A 15,038-nucleotide genomic window follows, 5' to 3' on the forward strand; every position below is an offset into this window, starting at 1 on the left:
CATAGTATTCCATGGTGTAAATGTACCACAGCTTTTTAATCCACTCATCTACTGATGGGCACTTGCGCTGTTGCCAGATTTTAGCTATTGTAAATAACGCAACCCCATAAACCATTTCTATTGTGCTATATACCATCACTATTTCTTTAGATTTACACATATGTATTGTATGAGCTTATTATTTTTCTTTTATCTATTTACCTTCTGGGATCATTTTCTGTATTTTAAAGTATATCCTTTATAATTTTATTTGCCTTTTAGTGGCAACTCTTTCAGTGTTTGTGAATCAAAAAATGACTTTCTTTTTTGCCTTAGTTTTTGAAAGATATTTTATTAAGCATACATATATAATTTGATAATTATTTTCTCTCAACATACTTAAAATAGTATTTAATGGTCTTCTGGACCATTATTGCCACGGAGAAGTCAATTGTTTCTCTACCATCAATCTTTAGTTGGTCTATCTTCTCTTTGTCTTTGGCATTTTGTAGTTTCACTGATATGTCTGGGGGTGAATATATCTGTATTTATCTTGCTTTGGATAGATTGACTTTGTGAACCTAAAGACCGGTCTTTCACCAGGTTTGACATATTTTCAGTGATTATCTATTTAAATATTGCTTTTGTCTCATCCTCTCATTTTACCCTCTCCAGTTGGAATTCTAAAATACTAGATCCTCTCCCTCAATTTTAAATGTCTCTCAACCTCTTTTTTCTTTATCATCCTAGGCTGATTTTAAATAATTTCTTCAGGTCTATTTTCCAGTTTACTAATTTCTTTCCTTTAACAATGTCTGTCTAACTGTTTAATATATCCATTAAGTTTTTAATTTTATTTTTATTATTTTTCATGCTTGAAATTCTATTTTATCCTAATATGACTGATCTTTTTATAGTCTCTTGCTTCTTATTCATATTTTAAATGTGTTAAAATTTTTATTTAAATATATTTCACAACTTATTTTATATCCTGTCTGATAGATTCAATACCTGAAGACTGTGGATCAAATTTGGCTGTCCAAAGCTTTTGCTGGTGTTTGCTCTGGGTGCTTTCTTTCATCGCTATCTTTGTGTGTGTGTGTGTGTGTGTGTGTGTGTGTGTGTGTGTGTGTGTGTGTGGTTTTAAGTGACTGCATATCCCTTGGAACTCTAGCTGTGGGAAGTCTGTGGCCCGAGTTAAAGGGGTCTTTCCCCAGAGAGAACTTGTACACACTTTTGCAGATGCCTAAGAACTTCCAGCAACTTTAAGCTAAATACTATTGAGGTTTTCTGGGCCAGGAAATATTTTGATTTTAAGTTATAAATCTAAGGGAAGGATTCATAGAGGACAATTTTTTCCTATCTTCCCAGCAGAAGCCTGAGAGGGTGAGGATGGGAGTATCTCTAATTCATCTTTATACTGAGATCATTGACCTATGGAGTCCCAGCTTCATGGGAGCTGTGTGTGTGTGTGTGTGTGTGTGTGTGTGTGTGTAGGGAGGGAGGACATGTTGTTACACTCTTTATCTTGGGCAAGCCTTGGGCTTTGTATTCTGTTCCTGTACTCTATGAAATTGAGAAAACAATCTTGAAGTCACTAGATTCTTCAAATAGAACAGACTCAGGCTTTCTCTAGGTTCCTACTTTCCCTTAATTATTGGTCTCTGTATTAGTTTCCTTGGGCTGTGATAACAAAGTACCGTAAGCTGGATCACCTAAAAACCCAGGAATGTGTTCTCTCACTGTTCCAGAGGCTAGACGTCTAAAATCAGGTATTGGCCATGCTCCCTCCAAAACTTCGAGGGAAGAAACCTTCCTTAAAAGAAGGCTCCTTCTTTCAGCTTCTGGTGGTCTCAGGTATTCCTTGACTTGTGGCAACATAACTCCATTCTCTGCCTCCATCCTCTCATGGTCATCTTCCCTGCGTGTCTCTCATAAAGACCCTGTAATGTTGGGTTAGGGCCCACCCTAGATCACTATGACCTCACCTTAAGCTGATTACATCTGCAAAGACCCTGTTTCCAAATAAGGTCATATTCACAGGTACAAGGGGTTAGAACTTCAGCATATTTTGGAGGGGATGCAATTCCACCCATAACATTGTCTAACAATTTCTTAATTGCTTTCCAGCTCTCAAATGCTTTCTTAAAAATCCTAGCACTTCCATAGCCATCAATTATGTAATTGTTATGAATTCTACACATCAGCTCTTATTTCCCACTCTTCTCATTCTTCTTGGCCATAGTAGCTCTTTTACTTCTCCCACTAAGTTGTGAACTTAGAAATCATAAGTTTAAAAAAAAAACACATTAGAAATGACTGCAAGATAAGAATAAGCTTTTAAATGGAAACTCAGCAGACACAATAATGAATAAAGTAGAAGGTAATTGCTGCAAGGACATTGTAATGCCTTTTTTTGGATGTTATAAGGGCTTTTATCTCTAGATCACTGTGGTATAACTATCTAGTCTTTCAAATCATAAAGACCTAGGGTTGGACTCTTTCTCCCCATCTTATAAATTGTATGACCTTGAGATGATATGTAAGCTCTTAATTTCACAATTTCCTCATCTGAAAAAAAAAAGGAATATTACAATAGCAGCTACTTTTTAGGGTGTTTTATAGGTGGATGGCATAAGCAAGGTGCCTAGCACAATCGCTGGCACAGAGCGGGTACTGAATAATTGTGCAAATGACACTATTTCTGTGTTCTAGATGGGTAAGGACCTTGAATAGTGGCCTCTGACTAAATGAGGTGAGAAAAGCAATGTCTCTCATTTTCACACACAATCCTGTGGGGTAATTGATGGGAAATCCTAGAAGAGGAAAGGGAGGTTCAGAGATATTAACTTATAAAACATAAAAGAAAAACACTGACAACCACACAAAACGTGAGCATCTATTTTAGAGATGCTCAGCAGTTCCGTGTTCTTTACAAAGGGAACTAGAATTCAAATGAACTAGCCCCACCTCTCTTCTCAGCTCTGCCAGCCAACAAGTTGCTGGGTCCCTGCTTTAAAAGCCACCTTTCCTGCAGCTCCGATGACACTTCATCTCCGTAAAGTAGGAGGGAAGAGATGAAGGAAAAACCAGCCAGGCAACATTTTGCACTGTATTTTACACTCTGAACACGAAACCACCGAAGATTTTTAACAAGTATTTGACAGGCTTACCCAGGCCCATGCTCGGAACAGCTTTATAACCTAGGCAAGGGGAAGCCAGAAATCTCCCATCACTCCGTGATTGACTCACAGACGTGTTGGAAGCAGAGTTCACAAATCTAATTCCTTTCTCCGTTCCAGATATTTTTACCCAGAGAGCATAAGTGACTAGAGGCTAACCTGCTCGCTCAGCCAATTCCTGGCAGCAACTCCTAGTGAAAAAGATTATGTTTGGGGGCAAGCATTTATCCAGGAGCGGCGCTGAAATGAGATGGTTAGGACGCAGGTGGCGGGTAAATGACCAGTGTAGGGACAGCTGTAAAAATGAGGTGGTTATGCAGGCACTGCCCTCTATGAATATATTAGCTCCCCAATAAGCCTGTGCATTTGACTGCCTCCAAAGCACTGTCTCAGGTTCAGGGAATATAGCTGTCAGAAAGTGTTTTCTGAGCTCTTCTTCAGAGAAGCTGCTCCTGCTGCCAGTCCTCAAAGCCCTAGTGTTCAGTCTGGGGAACAAGTCCAGCTCACACAGTATGTGTCAGGCCACTGCAGGTGATGTGAGATGCTCATTGGAGGTGCCCAGTCTCCCCTCAGGGCAAGGTGGAGGATGTGCAGGACCAGCAGGCTGTCCAGTGGGTGGGAGGGCTAAGGGGGTCAGAGTTGACAGGAAGGTATGTCCAAGCTGAAGTCCCTGAGTAGGAACTGAATATTAGAAACTGGAGACACCAGGCACAGACAGACACTAAGGCCAAAGGTGTGAGAGTGGATCACCGGTAGGAGCCAGCCAGGCATCGGTGCAGTGTGCATGGGGGGCTGACAGTGAGTGCATGGATGTGTCACGCTGCTTAAAGATCCCCATTGGAGAGGACAGTGGGGACCATTGAAGGTCCCCACAGCTTGAATGTTGGGTTTTTTATAGGATCACAACCTAGATAGAGGCATGGGCCTCCCCCTAGGACCAGGTCCTTTGTTGTATCCATCATCCCATTCTTGCCAACCACCAGGGGACCTGTGCATGCCATCAGACATGGGGAGGGGTTCATTTTGGAATTATCTTTTTGCCGGAAGCCAGTTCCAGCATGTCAGCAGGGTTGATTCATCTGGAGTGGCAAGGGCATTCCCCCAAACCTGAAAAGGATGGTTGCTTGCTGCCAGACAGCTCAGGGCATCTCAGTTTACATGTTATTGCCTCCTACTGGCCAAACACCTGAACAGCCAAAGGCAATTCCCCAATCTGACAATGGATTCTGTACCTGTATATCTCCACCTTGCCTTAGGACAAATTGTGTTAAACAGCAAGGGGTCCTGAGACAAGGAGAACTTGGTTTTCTTTAGCTAAGTCTTCTGTGACTCCCTATAATGCCTTTCAAAATTATGTTTCATCCCTGGACTCTTATTTAATTTACGCACAGCACCTTCTCCAGATTGCTGAACCCTTCTTGATGCCGGATTAAGACCCCCGGCATCTTTTCATGGGCCCAGGGAAAGGGGCAGAGCCTAGGAAATGTTCCTCTAGGATGAGAAACTAAATGGTGTCTATTGAGGATTCACACCATGCAGTGATGGCTGTGGAGGGCCCCATGCTTTGAGGTGGGATTGGGGCCACCTCCAGAAAATGGTATGAGGTATGAACGGGTCTGAGGGTCTGACCAGCATGGAATGTTTTGCTCTTTATATTCCATGAGTTTATTTCCCTGTAGCTCTCTCTTGACAAAGGCTTTAGGACGTTAGGGGCCACTGTGGAGGAGACAGAGAATATGAGTGAGAGATCCCAAGGGGAGGTAACTCTGAGGGTCAATCTTGTTCATACAGCCCTTGGTGCCTGCACCTGGAGCACAACTTTGCTCACTCCGGAGAAGCATATGTTTGGTTTTAACAAAGAGGTTGTTCCCTTGAGTTGGGAGCTCAACTCTTCCATGTCCCCACCCCCAACCATGCAGTCTCTGAAGTTTCTTCCTGAAAATTCTGTAGGTGCCATCCTGTGCCACTAACTCATCCCCATCAGTGCTAACTGCATACAGACAGACCAAGCTTAGTGAATGGACATTCAGAATCTGTACATGACCCTCAACCTTGAGCCCCATTTCTCCACCCCCTAGACCAGTGGTTCTCAACCTTCCTAATGCCACGACCCTTTAATACAGTTCCTCATGTTGTGGTGACCCCCCACCATAAAATTATTTTCGTTGCTACTTCATAACTGTAATTTTGCTACTGTTATGAACCGTAATGTAAACATCTGATATGCAGGATGTATTTAGGCGACCCCTGTGAAAGCGTCGTTCGACCCCCAAAGGGGTCGCGACCCACAGGTTGAGAACCGCTGCCCTAGACTCAGTCACTCTTTGGGGAGCTGAGCCGAGCCCTGTGGGTGAGAATCCCTGCTCACCCTGATCCCGAGCTCGACGTTCTCGCCTCCATAGACTTCCATGCCTTCATCCAGTAAGCCAATCTCCTGGAAGTACTGGCGGTCCACAATGAAGCATCCAATGAGGGCTGGGCTCCTGCAGAGGTGAGGGGAGGTGGGCCAGGTTAGCAGAGCGGCTGTCTCATGGTGCTGCCAGGGGAGTGAGAGCAGTGGTACCTTCCCACCAAGAAGAGCTGGTCCTTTTCCTTCCTTTGCTGCCAAAGCTGGTGCAGAGCTGGTTCTCTGAGCGGCCCTCATAGGTCGACCCTCACCAGCTGCCCCAGGGAGGCTATTTCTGCAGGGCTGCAGCGGCCAGCTCCTGTCCTGGGACCAGCCATCAGTCCCCCTGGTGCTTGCATGTGTGTTAGCCCACAGAAGTGGTGCTCAGCCTGCCAGGCTGGGTTGAATGTCTGTATCTAGAGTTGCCCTGGCCCCTGAACTTTGAACTGCACAGCCCGTCTCTGTTTCTACCAGGGCGCCCTGCCAACTTTCTCACCCTTCCCCAACTTGGGTTCTGCATGCCAACCTTGGTCCACTTAGAAAAGTTAGCTGGGGCGTTGGCTAGCATGGGAAATAATTTGGATTTTATCTATAGACAAAGGAGGGTCCCTGAGAAACTTTAAGCAGACAGTGGTATGAGCAGATCTGTGTTTTTAAAGATCTGTGTTGTAATCCTTGAGCAGCTGAGGGAAGTCAGATTGTAGGAGATTGTATGGAAATTAGGAATCCAGTTAGGGAGCCTGTTGCTATATCCAGCTAGCCCTGGAAATGATGAGGACCTGGGCCAAGAGTGGAGACAGGGATTGTCTAAAGACATATTTTACTATAAAATCAGCAGAACTTTGAAATAGATGAACTATGGAGGTAAGAGCGAGGGGGGAATCTGGATGGCAGCTGGCTTTCTGGCTTGGGTGATGGTGGAGTGGGGCCACACATCAAAATTGGGTACAGAGAAGAAGCTGGCTTCAGAAGCAAGAAGTATTCCTTGCTGGGAACACTGGTCTAAGGTGCCTGTGGGGAGATATCCAACAGGTAGGCCTGAGATACGACACCTGGTCTAGAATTCAGCATGGGTCTTAGGCTGGCACTACACGTCCACAGTTAGTAGGTCCAGCAGCTGGAAGGCCTTTCCTTGGTGAGCATAAGCGTGGGGCTCACCGGCTGTGTGGATGCCCAGCACGGAACTTTACGAGGAGTGACCCACGTTAGGTGAATCAGCATGAGGGTGTGTGGGCTGCTTCTCTGCTGGGAGCCATGACTCTGCATTGTTCCACTGCACACGGCTACCATTTCTAGTCCTTGTGTAGCAGCCTATCAGCTGGTGGCTGAACGATTTGGAGGGGAAGAGAAAAAAAAGGAGAAATGAAGACTCTTCAGCGATAAGAAAACTGGTAATCACATGCAAATAGACCCATCTTTGAAAGTGGAAACTCATCCACGTGGGGAAACAGCTATTCTGCAGGCTATGTCTTTGGAGAGTACTGATGCCAGAAGCTGCTCAGGCAGAGACTGGCGCCTGGGGGCTCCTGTCCCTCCTCCTTTCAATCACAGCATTTTATTCTGAATGGCTTCACCTTCCCTAGATCGCAGGTACGTAGGGTGGTCAGTCCACCTCAAGCACTTCTCCTAAGCAGAGTGAATTCCTGCTCTGGTGGGAGACGCTTGACCTTGGCCTTGGAAGTGAGTGCCTTGGAAAAAAATCCCCATTATGGCTGTTCCTCTGAGAGAAGTTCCCTAGCCTCTTTGAGCCTCTGATTCCATATCTATGAAATAGAATCCACTATATAACCTCACAGGATGAAATTAAGTATTGAAATCCTCTGGGACATAATTGGTACTCAAAAGATCATTTTAAAAGAGGCACTTGCCCATTACAAAAGCCCAGAGACTCCCCTCTGTAAATCATGGTGACTTAAGACATAAGCCCAACAGGCGGGCAGAGTGGGTACTCAGCCTTTCCCTCAGCATCCTGCAGTGCTGAACTGAGCTGGCACCGCTGGACACATAGGACGGAGCCTTCCCCATCTGGCCAGACCCAGTCAAGGAAAGAGCACAGGCCACCTCAGGCAGTCCGTCACTTATTAACCAGTGAGGGTATTAAGTGGGCTCAGTCAGCCTGAAAGTTGTGTTAATTTATACCTTGTCTCATTCCCCCCCAAATTAGAAATAGCTTACAAGAAAAATGTAAAATACATGGAAAATAAAATAGATAAGTGTCTGAAGAGACAAAAAATTCACAATGAAGTTGGGGGCTAGTTAGAATGCATGTGCAGCATTAGGTCCTTCTACAAGTGGATCCACAAAGTGGACCCCGAGCTTCCTGGTGGCTGAGGTGAACATGAGCATACCTGGTCTTAGAAATAAGATTTATGGGTCCCATGTGGAAATAGCATTACTAATTCCTCAGGGATAGCAAGGCTTTCTTTGACTGGCAGTGAAGTTGAAAGAAATCTCTGATGTCAGTCTTCTTTAAGAGGTCAGTCACTTCAGGACACAGTGAAAAACTATCTCAAAGACACCCCTGCAGAACGCAGCAGAAGATACCTCTGGGCTCTTCCTGCAGCGCATGCTGTGTGTGGACAAAGCACCAAAGTACAGCCCGTGGAAACGGGCCCAGGTGGGCATGATACATTTATATAACCCACAACTTTCCGCGGAGCTGTCTTTATCTAGGGATAAAACCAGGGATGTTTTCTCCATTAATATACTTTCTTTCAGCCAAGGTCTTGCTAGCAAGCAGGGGAAGGAAAATTTGAGAGTGAGACGCTATTCTTTGTGAAGGACCCAGAATGTGGGTTTATGAAGACCAGGCTGAAGCAACTAACATCAGTGCAGGCGTCTGTAAGAATGCTTGTTACGTGGTGGCGTATTTCCCTCCAAAGATCAACAGACCTGGGCAGAATTCAGCCACCCCAGGCCTGAGCTCAGCGTGGGTGACTAGGGGGATGACAACTAGGCATGGGATCTAGCTGACCTGGGTTTGGATCCTGGCTCCCCTGGCCAGAGCCTTTGGCAGAGCCATTCTCCTTGTCAGCCTTGCTCTCCTCATCTTGTGAAGCAGGGATGACACAATAGCTGTCACCAGGTTATGATGAGGAACAAATAAGACCATGTGTGTAAAAGGTCCTTGCACACAGGGACCTCCAAACAAATATTGAACAACACAAAATTGTGGCAGGGGCCTAACAGATAGGTAATCGAGATAAGCACAGGAGAGCCAGGTGGAGTTCTCTTCCATCCCGTTTTAAATATGAATACAGTATGTGCTTTTTCTTCTGGCAAGGAAGATGTGATCTTAGATAATAATCACCCCCTCAATTACACTTTTCATAATCTTCCGTCCTCATGTAATACAAAGTGACATCGAGTTTCTAATCTCTTTCATTCCAGGGACTGTCCCCTAGGCCACCTTCTGGTGTGTCTGTGCGTTTAACAGGCAGCCCTTTGCAGGGAGCACAAAGGCGCCTGATCTGTGATTAACCAGACAGAAACAAGGGCTTGTGGGGACGGCTGTTTCAGGAGTTCTGATTCATAAAACAGGCTGCACATGGGAGTCATTCGGGGGTCTATGAAGGTAGCGGCAAAGGCTGAAAGAGTTTGGGACCTTTGAAATGCAGTTTGAAGTTCCTTTCGTCTGAGTCCTAAAGGATAAGCTCAAACATCAGCAAGGCCTACAGGGTGCTGTGAGGTCTGGTCCTGCCTCTCCTTTCCCTCCAGCCTCGTGGCCTCAGGCTGCTCCCTTTGAACCTGCTCTGTGCCCAGGAACTCACTCTGCTCCTTCGAATATGGATGCCTCTGGCCTAAGCCTGCGATCTCCTACTTGCCCTTAGAAACAAGTGCAGATGCTACACTCTCAGCAAAGGATTCTCCCTACTTTCCTTGCGGTTTCCACCAGTGTGGTGGAATAATTTGTTATTCCAATTATTGTATCTGTCTTTACTCGACTTCAGGATTTTGCTGGCAGGGATTGACTCTTAATCACTCTGGATCCCAAGCACCCAGCGTAGATAGTAGTTGGCTCCCAGCAGGTGCCCCACAGAGATGTGCTGGAATGAGTAACTGAGCCTCTGAATGAATCTGGGAGCCACGGCTCTTTGAAAAGAGATCACAGAGCTGGTGAGCAGTGAGTGACTGGAGGTCACTTGCAATTCCTTTCCACCACCGCTCACCTCACCCCACCCACCATCCCATGATGGGACTGGAGTTTGGGGAGTAAGGGTTGTGCTGGGAGGGGAGCTCTTGCCCTGGAGGACGAGGCAGAGAGATCGCAGGTAAGGAGGCTGTACCTGATCGGGGCCGTGGAGTTCTCCAGCTTCCACCAGGCCTTGGGGGGGTTTAGGTAGCGGCACCACAGCTCCCAGTCAAAGCCCTGGGCGGCCAGCGGGTACTCTTCTATCTCAAAGTTGTCATATTTGATATTGTCAAACGATGGTGAGATGATCCGCTTCCGGTTCTCCTTTATGCGGGTGAGTACGGGTTCAGCCCTGAGCAGGAGGGAGGGAGAGAGGGGTTACTGCCTCCAAGGTGAAGAGACACCAGATTGACGACTCCTAAAGCTCCTCCCCTGTGGAAAGAGGAAAAGACACCTGGACATCTCCTCCAGGGGAGCGCTGCTCTCCTCCTGGGCAGGGGCCCTACCAGCCTCCCAACCCCCATACTTCTGGGCTGGCAAGAGGCCCAGCCACTCCTTAGCACCTTCTGGGCTGAGCTGAGAGATTCTTAGTGCCTTACATCCATGTGTCTGCTTGCTTTCATTTTTTTTTTTCACTAGAAAAAAAAATCAAGACTTAAAGGAAGAAGAAACAGATCTGAGGTTCCCTGGGAAGCTTTCAACATGGGCTTTGATTTTGCTCAAATTTAGCACATTAACTAGGAAACAGGCAGGTGAGGATGTCAGAGACAGGGGTGAGAACACACTTACTTCATGCTGCCTGGGGCCTGCCGTCTGTGCCCCCCCAACCCCCACCCCACCCCACATGTTCGCCTCTGCCCAAGGAGAGGTGGCAGGTCCGGCTTCCAGGGAGCCAGAAGCCCTTGTGGGCACCAGGCAAGTAAAGTGTTTGCAGAGAGTAATGATAAGCTTCTCATTAATAATGAATTGTTGCGTAATTGTTTATTTAAATCAGCTTGAAATAGTAAGTGTCCCTCTCCTCTCCTGGCTATAAATCCAACGAAAATGCCTTTTAAATAGTCACAAATGGCAAGCAGGGACTTCAACTATGAAAAACGGCCGCACTGCAATCTTAATTCGGCCTGTTATGTGAAAGTCTGCCCAAATCCAGGCATGCTGCGTGCAGGCCCGGCTGCTCCTGCCTGCTAAATGGCACTCTTCACCCCACTCCAGGGAGGCAGGGTGGCACCTGGAGTCTGGGAGGAGAGCAGACCCAGCACCATCAGGCATAGTGGTCAGGAGGGGGGGTTCCCTCAGCCATTCCCAGTGCCTGGTCCTCCCATGCCCAGGCTCTCTGCAAAGTCACACACAGGGGCCACAGACACACTCTGGCCTGGAGGGATGTTGGTATCAAGTGCCCCACCCTGCTCGGATGACACTATTGAAGGCCTGTGTGTGTTCTCTTCCCCCTCACAGCAGCGGTGGCCAGAGCAATAAAGGTTTCCTGAGACCGAGTTTCACCCGGAGGGAGAATCTGCCATATTGAGCTACCACTGGCTTGGCCTCTGGGGAACCGAGGGCACTGGTGACATCAAACCATCTTAGCTCCCTCTGCCCACTAGGCCTTGGCTCGTCGGTGTGGTTGGGCTTCTGTCTCATATCTGGTCCAGCTCTCACTTTCCTGGGAGTTGCAGTCCTGTTCCTAGCCGGGCTAGTACTCTCTGCTTTGCCCGTAGCATTTACCTTTCTGCCAGAGGACCACGCCAGCCAGAGTCAAGCCTCATGTCACTGTATCCTTTAGACACTGTGTGTTGACCCTTGCCTAGTCACTCACATACCCATACCTCACCTGTTCCCAGAATTCTCTGCTTACCCCCACATGACTGAGATCCCAGCATGCTTTGCACCCATCTGAGTCGAAGCTCCTGGACCACCCTCCTCTCCTGATGGGCACTTACCAGCCCACATTGAACTCCACATGGGCATCAAAGAGCGCCACTACAGGGGCAGTGGCCGCCCTCCAGCCGCTGACCCGGGAGCGGATGAGGCCCTCCTGCTTGCTGTGGCGCACAACTTTGATGAAGCCTGGCTTCTGGCCATTCACCTTGTCCACGTACTCTGTCAGCTTCTCCTTCAGCTCCTCTGTGAGGGAGAAAACGTATTGTTAGCATAATGGGAACAATCAAAACATCCCACCTTTCGTGGAGAAATGACCCACAGAGAGAGGCTGGAGGGCCCATTTCCCTCCCCGGTCTTCCTTGGTGGTCCCCAGGATGACCAGTATAGCTCAGATTTGAAGAGAAAAATAGAGGTGAAAATAGCATTTATGGAGCCCATCAACTTACATAGGATCACATGCCTACACACATTGACGATTTAATCTTTACAACAAGCCCTCAGGAAAATGACGCTCAGAAGGGTTTATGAACTTCTCCAATGTCATGCAGCATGTGAGGGGCAGTGGGTGCTTTTAAGCCAGGTCTAATGATGGCACAAACCACATTCTTCTCACCAGCTCCTTCATCCCAGTGCCCTCCACAGTCCTCCCCCAATCCCGAGGGAATGCTGCATCTTCGGAGCTGGCAGCCCAGGACCCACTCCTGCTGGGTCTCCATCTCTCCAGGACATGCGTGACCAGGAGCTGTGCCCTGTGAGCAGCTGCATTGGTTTGCTGCCTGCTGTTGCTGGGCCTGGCTATACACTGAGTCCCCTGCTCCTTCATAACTGTAAGTGGGGCCTGAGCAACCCAGCAGGGCCCCTCGCCCCTCCACTGGGGAGAGCACAGCAGCCACATCCACTGTGTTCTCCACAGCAGCACAGGCAACAGCCTATGAGGGCGCCGTCCCCCCAAATGATGACCTGAGTGGGCCACATTCTCCCACCTGTGACCACAGCACCTCCCCAGAACTCGAGTCCCACTCTTCCTATGTTCTCAGTATCTGCCTCTCAATCACCCTTCCTACCATCTTCTCAGCCAGGCCCTGGACAGACCCACCGGGCTGAGCCCTCTCCTTATCAGAGAATGAATGGTAGGAGCTCCATGTCCCTTGGTGCCCAGTCTGGGCCCCACCATGTAAGCAGCCCACTAGGTGTGAGAAAAGGGCATGAAGCAGCTGGCACAGTGCCAGGTGCATGGTAGGTGTGCCCCACGGCAGCAGCAGAGTGTAGTAGAAGGACAGTGGTTAGAGTCAACAGCACCGCATTGTACGTCTGCTTTACTAAACCAACTCTGGATGTCCATGAAGAAGTTTGGATGGGATTTTGCATATGGGAAGGACATGAACTTGGGGTGACTATAAGGTGAACTGTTATGGGTTGAATTGTGTCCCCCTAAGAAGATATGCTGAAGTTTAACCCCCTGTAACTCAGAATATGACCTCATTTGGAATTAGAGTCTTTGCAGATTTAACCAAGTTAAGATAAAGGCATTAGGCCCTAATTCAATATGATAGATGATGGATACGGAGTTAGGCATGCACAGAAGGAAGACCGGTGAGGAGACATAGAGAAGATGCCGTCTGCCAGCCAAGGAACACCTGAGCTCACAAGGCGCTAGGAGAGAAGCCTGGAACAGACCCTTCCCTGCTGCCTTCAGAGGGAGCGTGGCCCTGCCTACGCCTCTAGTTTGTACCCTAGGACTGAGAGACAATAGGTTTCTGTGTTCAAAGCCACCCAGTTTGTGGTGCTTTGTACTTTGTAGTCCTAGAAAACCAGGTTGTTACGAGGATTAAGTGGAATTGACGTGTGAATAATGCATAACACACAGTAAATGCTAAAAAAAAAGTTAGCTCCCTCCTTCCTGCCTCACAGTTTCCATCACTGGGAGTTGTAAGGGACGGAGATCCATCTCTGGTTGACAAGGCCTCTTCATAATCTCTCATCCAGAGCCATCTCTTCCTCCTCTGCCCTGACCCCAGGTTAGAAGTCTGCAAGCAACAAGGCCACGGTGGCCAAACAGAAGATATGAATGCATGCAAGCCTCATGCCAGGAGGACAATGAGGCATGATGGTCACTGCCAGAAGGGTAAGCCCTCCTGAAGACATTGACTTCAAATCCTTTTACACATGAAACTGCCCAAACCAAAGGCTGGAAGGAGGGTACCCCTGCTTGAGTTACCATTGCAGAGGTGAGGAAACTGGGCATCCAAGGCAGAAATGCTGAGAGGGAGGCCGGAGCCTCTGGTCCTGGACAGCTTCTAACCTGCTCTGTGACCTTGAGCAAGTCCCTGTGAATCCCAAGACCTCAGAGTGAGTTGGACAGGATAGTAAGTTAGTTTTGAACCAATTATCCATCAAAGGTGTGAACCCCTGTCTATCCTGATGAGCGATCCTCCAGCCCCTCCACTGACAGGGTCATTCCTCACGGAGTTACACGGACTATGACATGTTCTTTTCTCTCTTGCCCTCAAGCCCAGGGTCTCTCAACCTTCCACTCACTGGCCCAAGCCTTATTGTGTGGCCACAGAGGGCAGATCAAGTCCCTCTTCCATAAGACAAGCATTTCGAGTTGAAGACCACCCTTCAGTTCTTGCTGAGGATTTCTCCAGGTCAAATATCTTTAGTTCCTCCTCATATTTCCTCATATATCATGAGTTCAAGTCTTTATACCATCTTGAAATTCCCTCTAGATATGTTAGTTTTTCTCTAACATTTTTAATCTATGCACCTAGAAATTGGCCCAATACTTCTGGAGTAAATTGGGCTATAGAGAATAGAGGGAACTAATCACTTCCCTTATTCTAGAATCTATGCCCCTATTCTTGTAGTTTAAGGTCACATTACCTTTGCCTACTTTGGACTCAAAGTGAGTTTACTGGAAGCAAACACCTATAGGTTCTCTCCACATGGTGCTGCTAAGTGAAGCCTCCCCCTGCCATCTCTTCATGCAGGGGTGGGTGCATGTATTCATGCTTGTGTTTGTGTGTGCACATGCATGTGCTGAACCAAAACATAGGATCGTACGTTTACTTCTACTTAATTCATTTTTTTAAAAGATTGATATTGTTTATCCAAAGTCAAAATGTTTCCCTGCCTGGTTCTGTTAGCCAATGTCTGCTACCTAGCCCTTCCAGTTTTCTAGCTTCTAAAAGTGATGAGCCCATGCACTTAATTCTCATTCAAGTCATTTTTTTTTTAAACAGTGTGACCTTGGTCCAGATCTAGGGCCAGTGGGGGCTGTCAGGCATTCTCATTCCAGCCCAGAGAAAATTCAGTTGACTTTTGGGCTGCCACCAACACGCTGTATAGCTCACTTTAGCTGATTTAAAAATGACCCCGTGACCTCGGATTGAACAGCTGACAGGGAGGCCTGGGGATGCCACTGTCGCACAAATGTCAGGAAGTTGGCCACAGAGCAGCATAACTCAGTGTGCCCCATGCT

The 15,038-nt window shown here is 47.5% G+C and overlaps 1 protein-coding gene across 3 annotated transcripts in view; it reads right to left on the reverse strand.

Moving 5' to 3' along the window:
• Positions 1-15,038, reverse strand: part of GALNT18 (polypeptide N-acetylgalactosaminyltransferase 18) — a 305,995-nt gene that overhangs the window by 79,784 nt on the left and 211,173 nt on the right. For all 3 annotated transcript variants that reach the window (XM_059708909.1, XM_059708908.1, XM_059708907.1), the window contains exons 4-6: positions 11,617-11,800; positions 9,834-10,031; positions 5,530-5,644 (exon numbers count right to left, since the gene is read on the reverse strand). In XM_059708909.1, the coding sequence (XP_059564892.1) occupies positions 5,530-5,644; positions 9,834-10,031; positions 11,617-11,800 (497 nt within the window). The remainder of the gene's footprint in view (positions 1-5,529; positions 5,645-9,833; positions 10,032-11,616; positions 11,801-15,038) is intronic.

Source organism: Myotis daubentonii, chromosome 9 (genome assembly GCF_963259705.1).
Source record: "Myotis daubentonii chromosome 9, mMyoDau2.1, whole genome shotgun sequence".
Lineage (NCBI taxonomy): Eukaryota > Metazoa > Chordata > Mammalia > Chiroptera > Vespertilionidae > Myotis > Myotis daubentonii.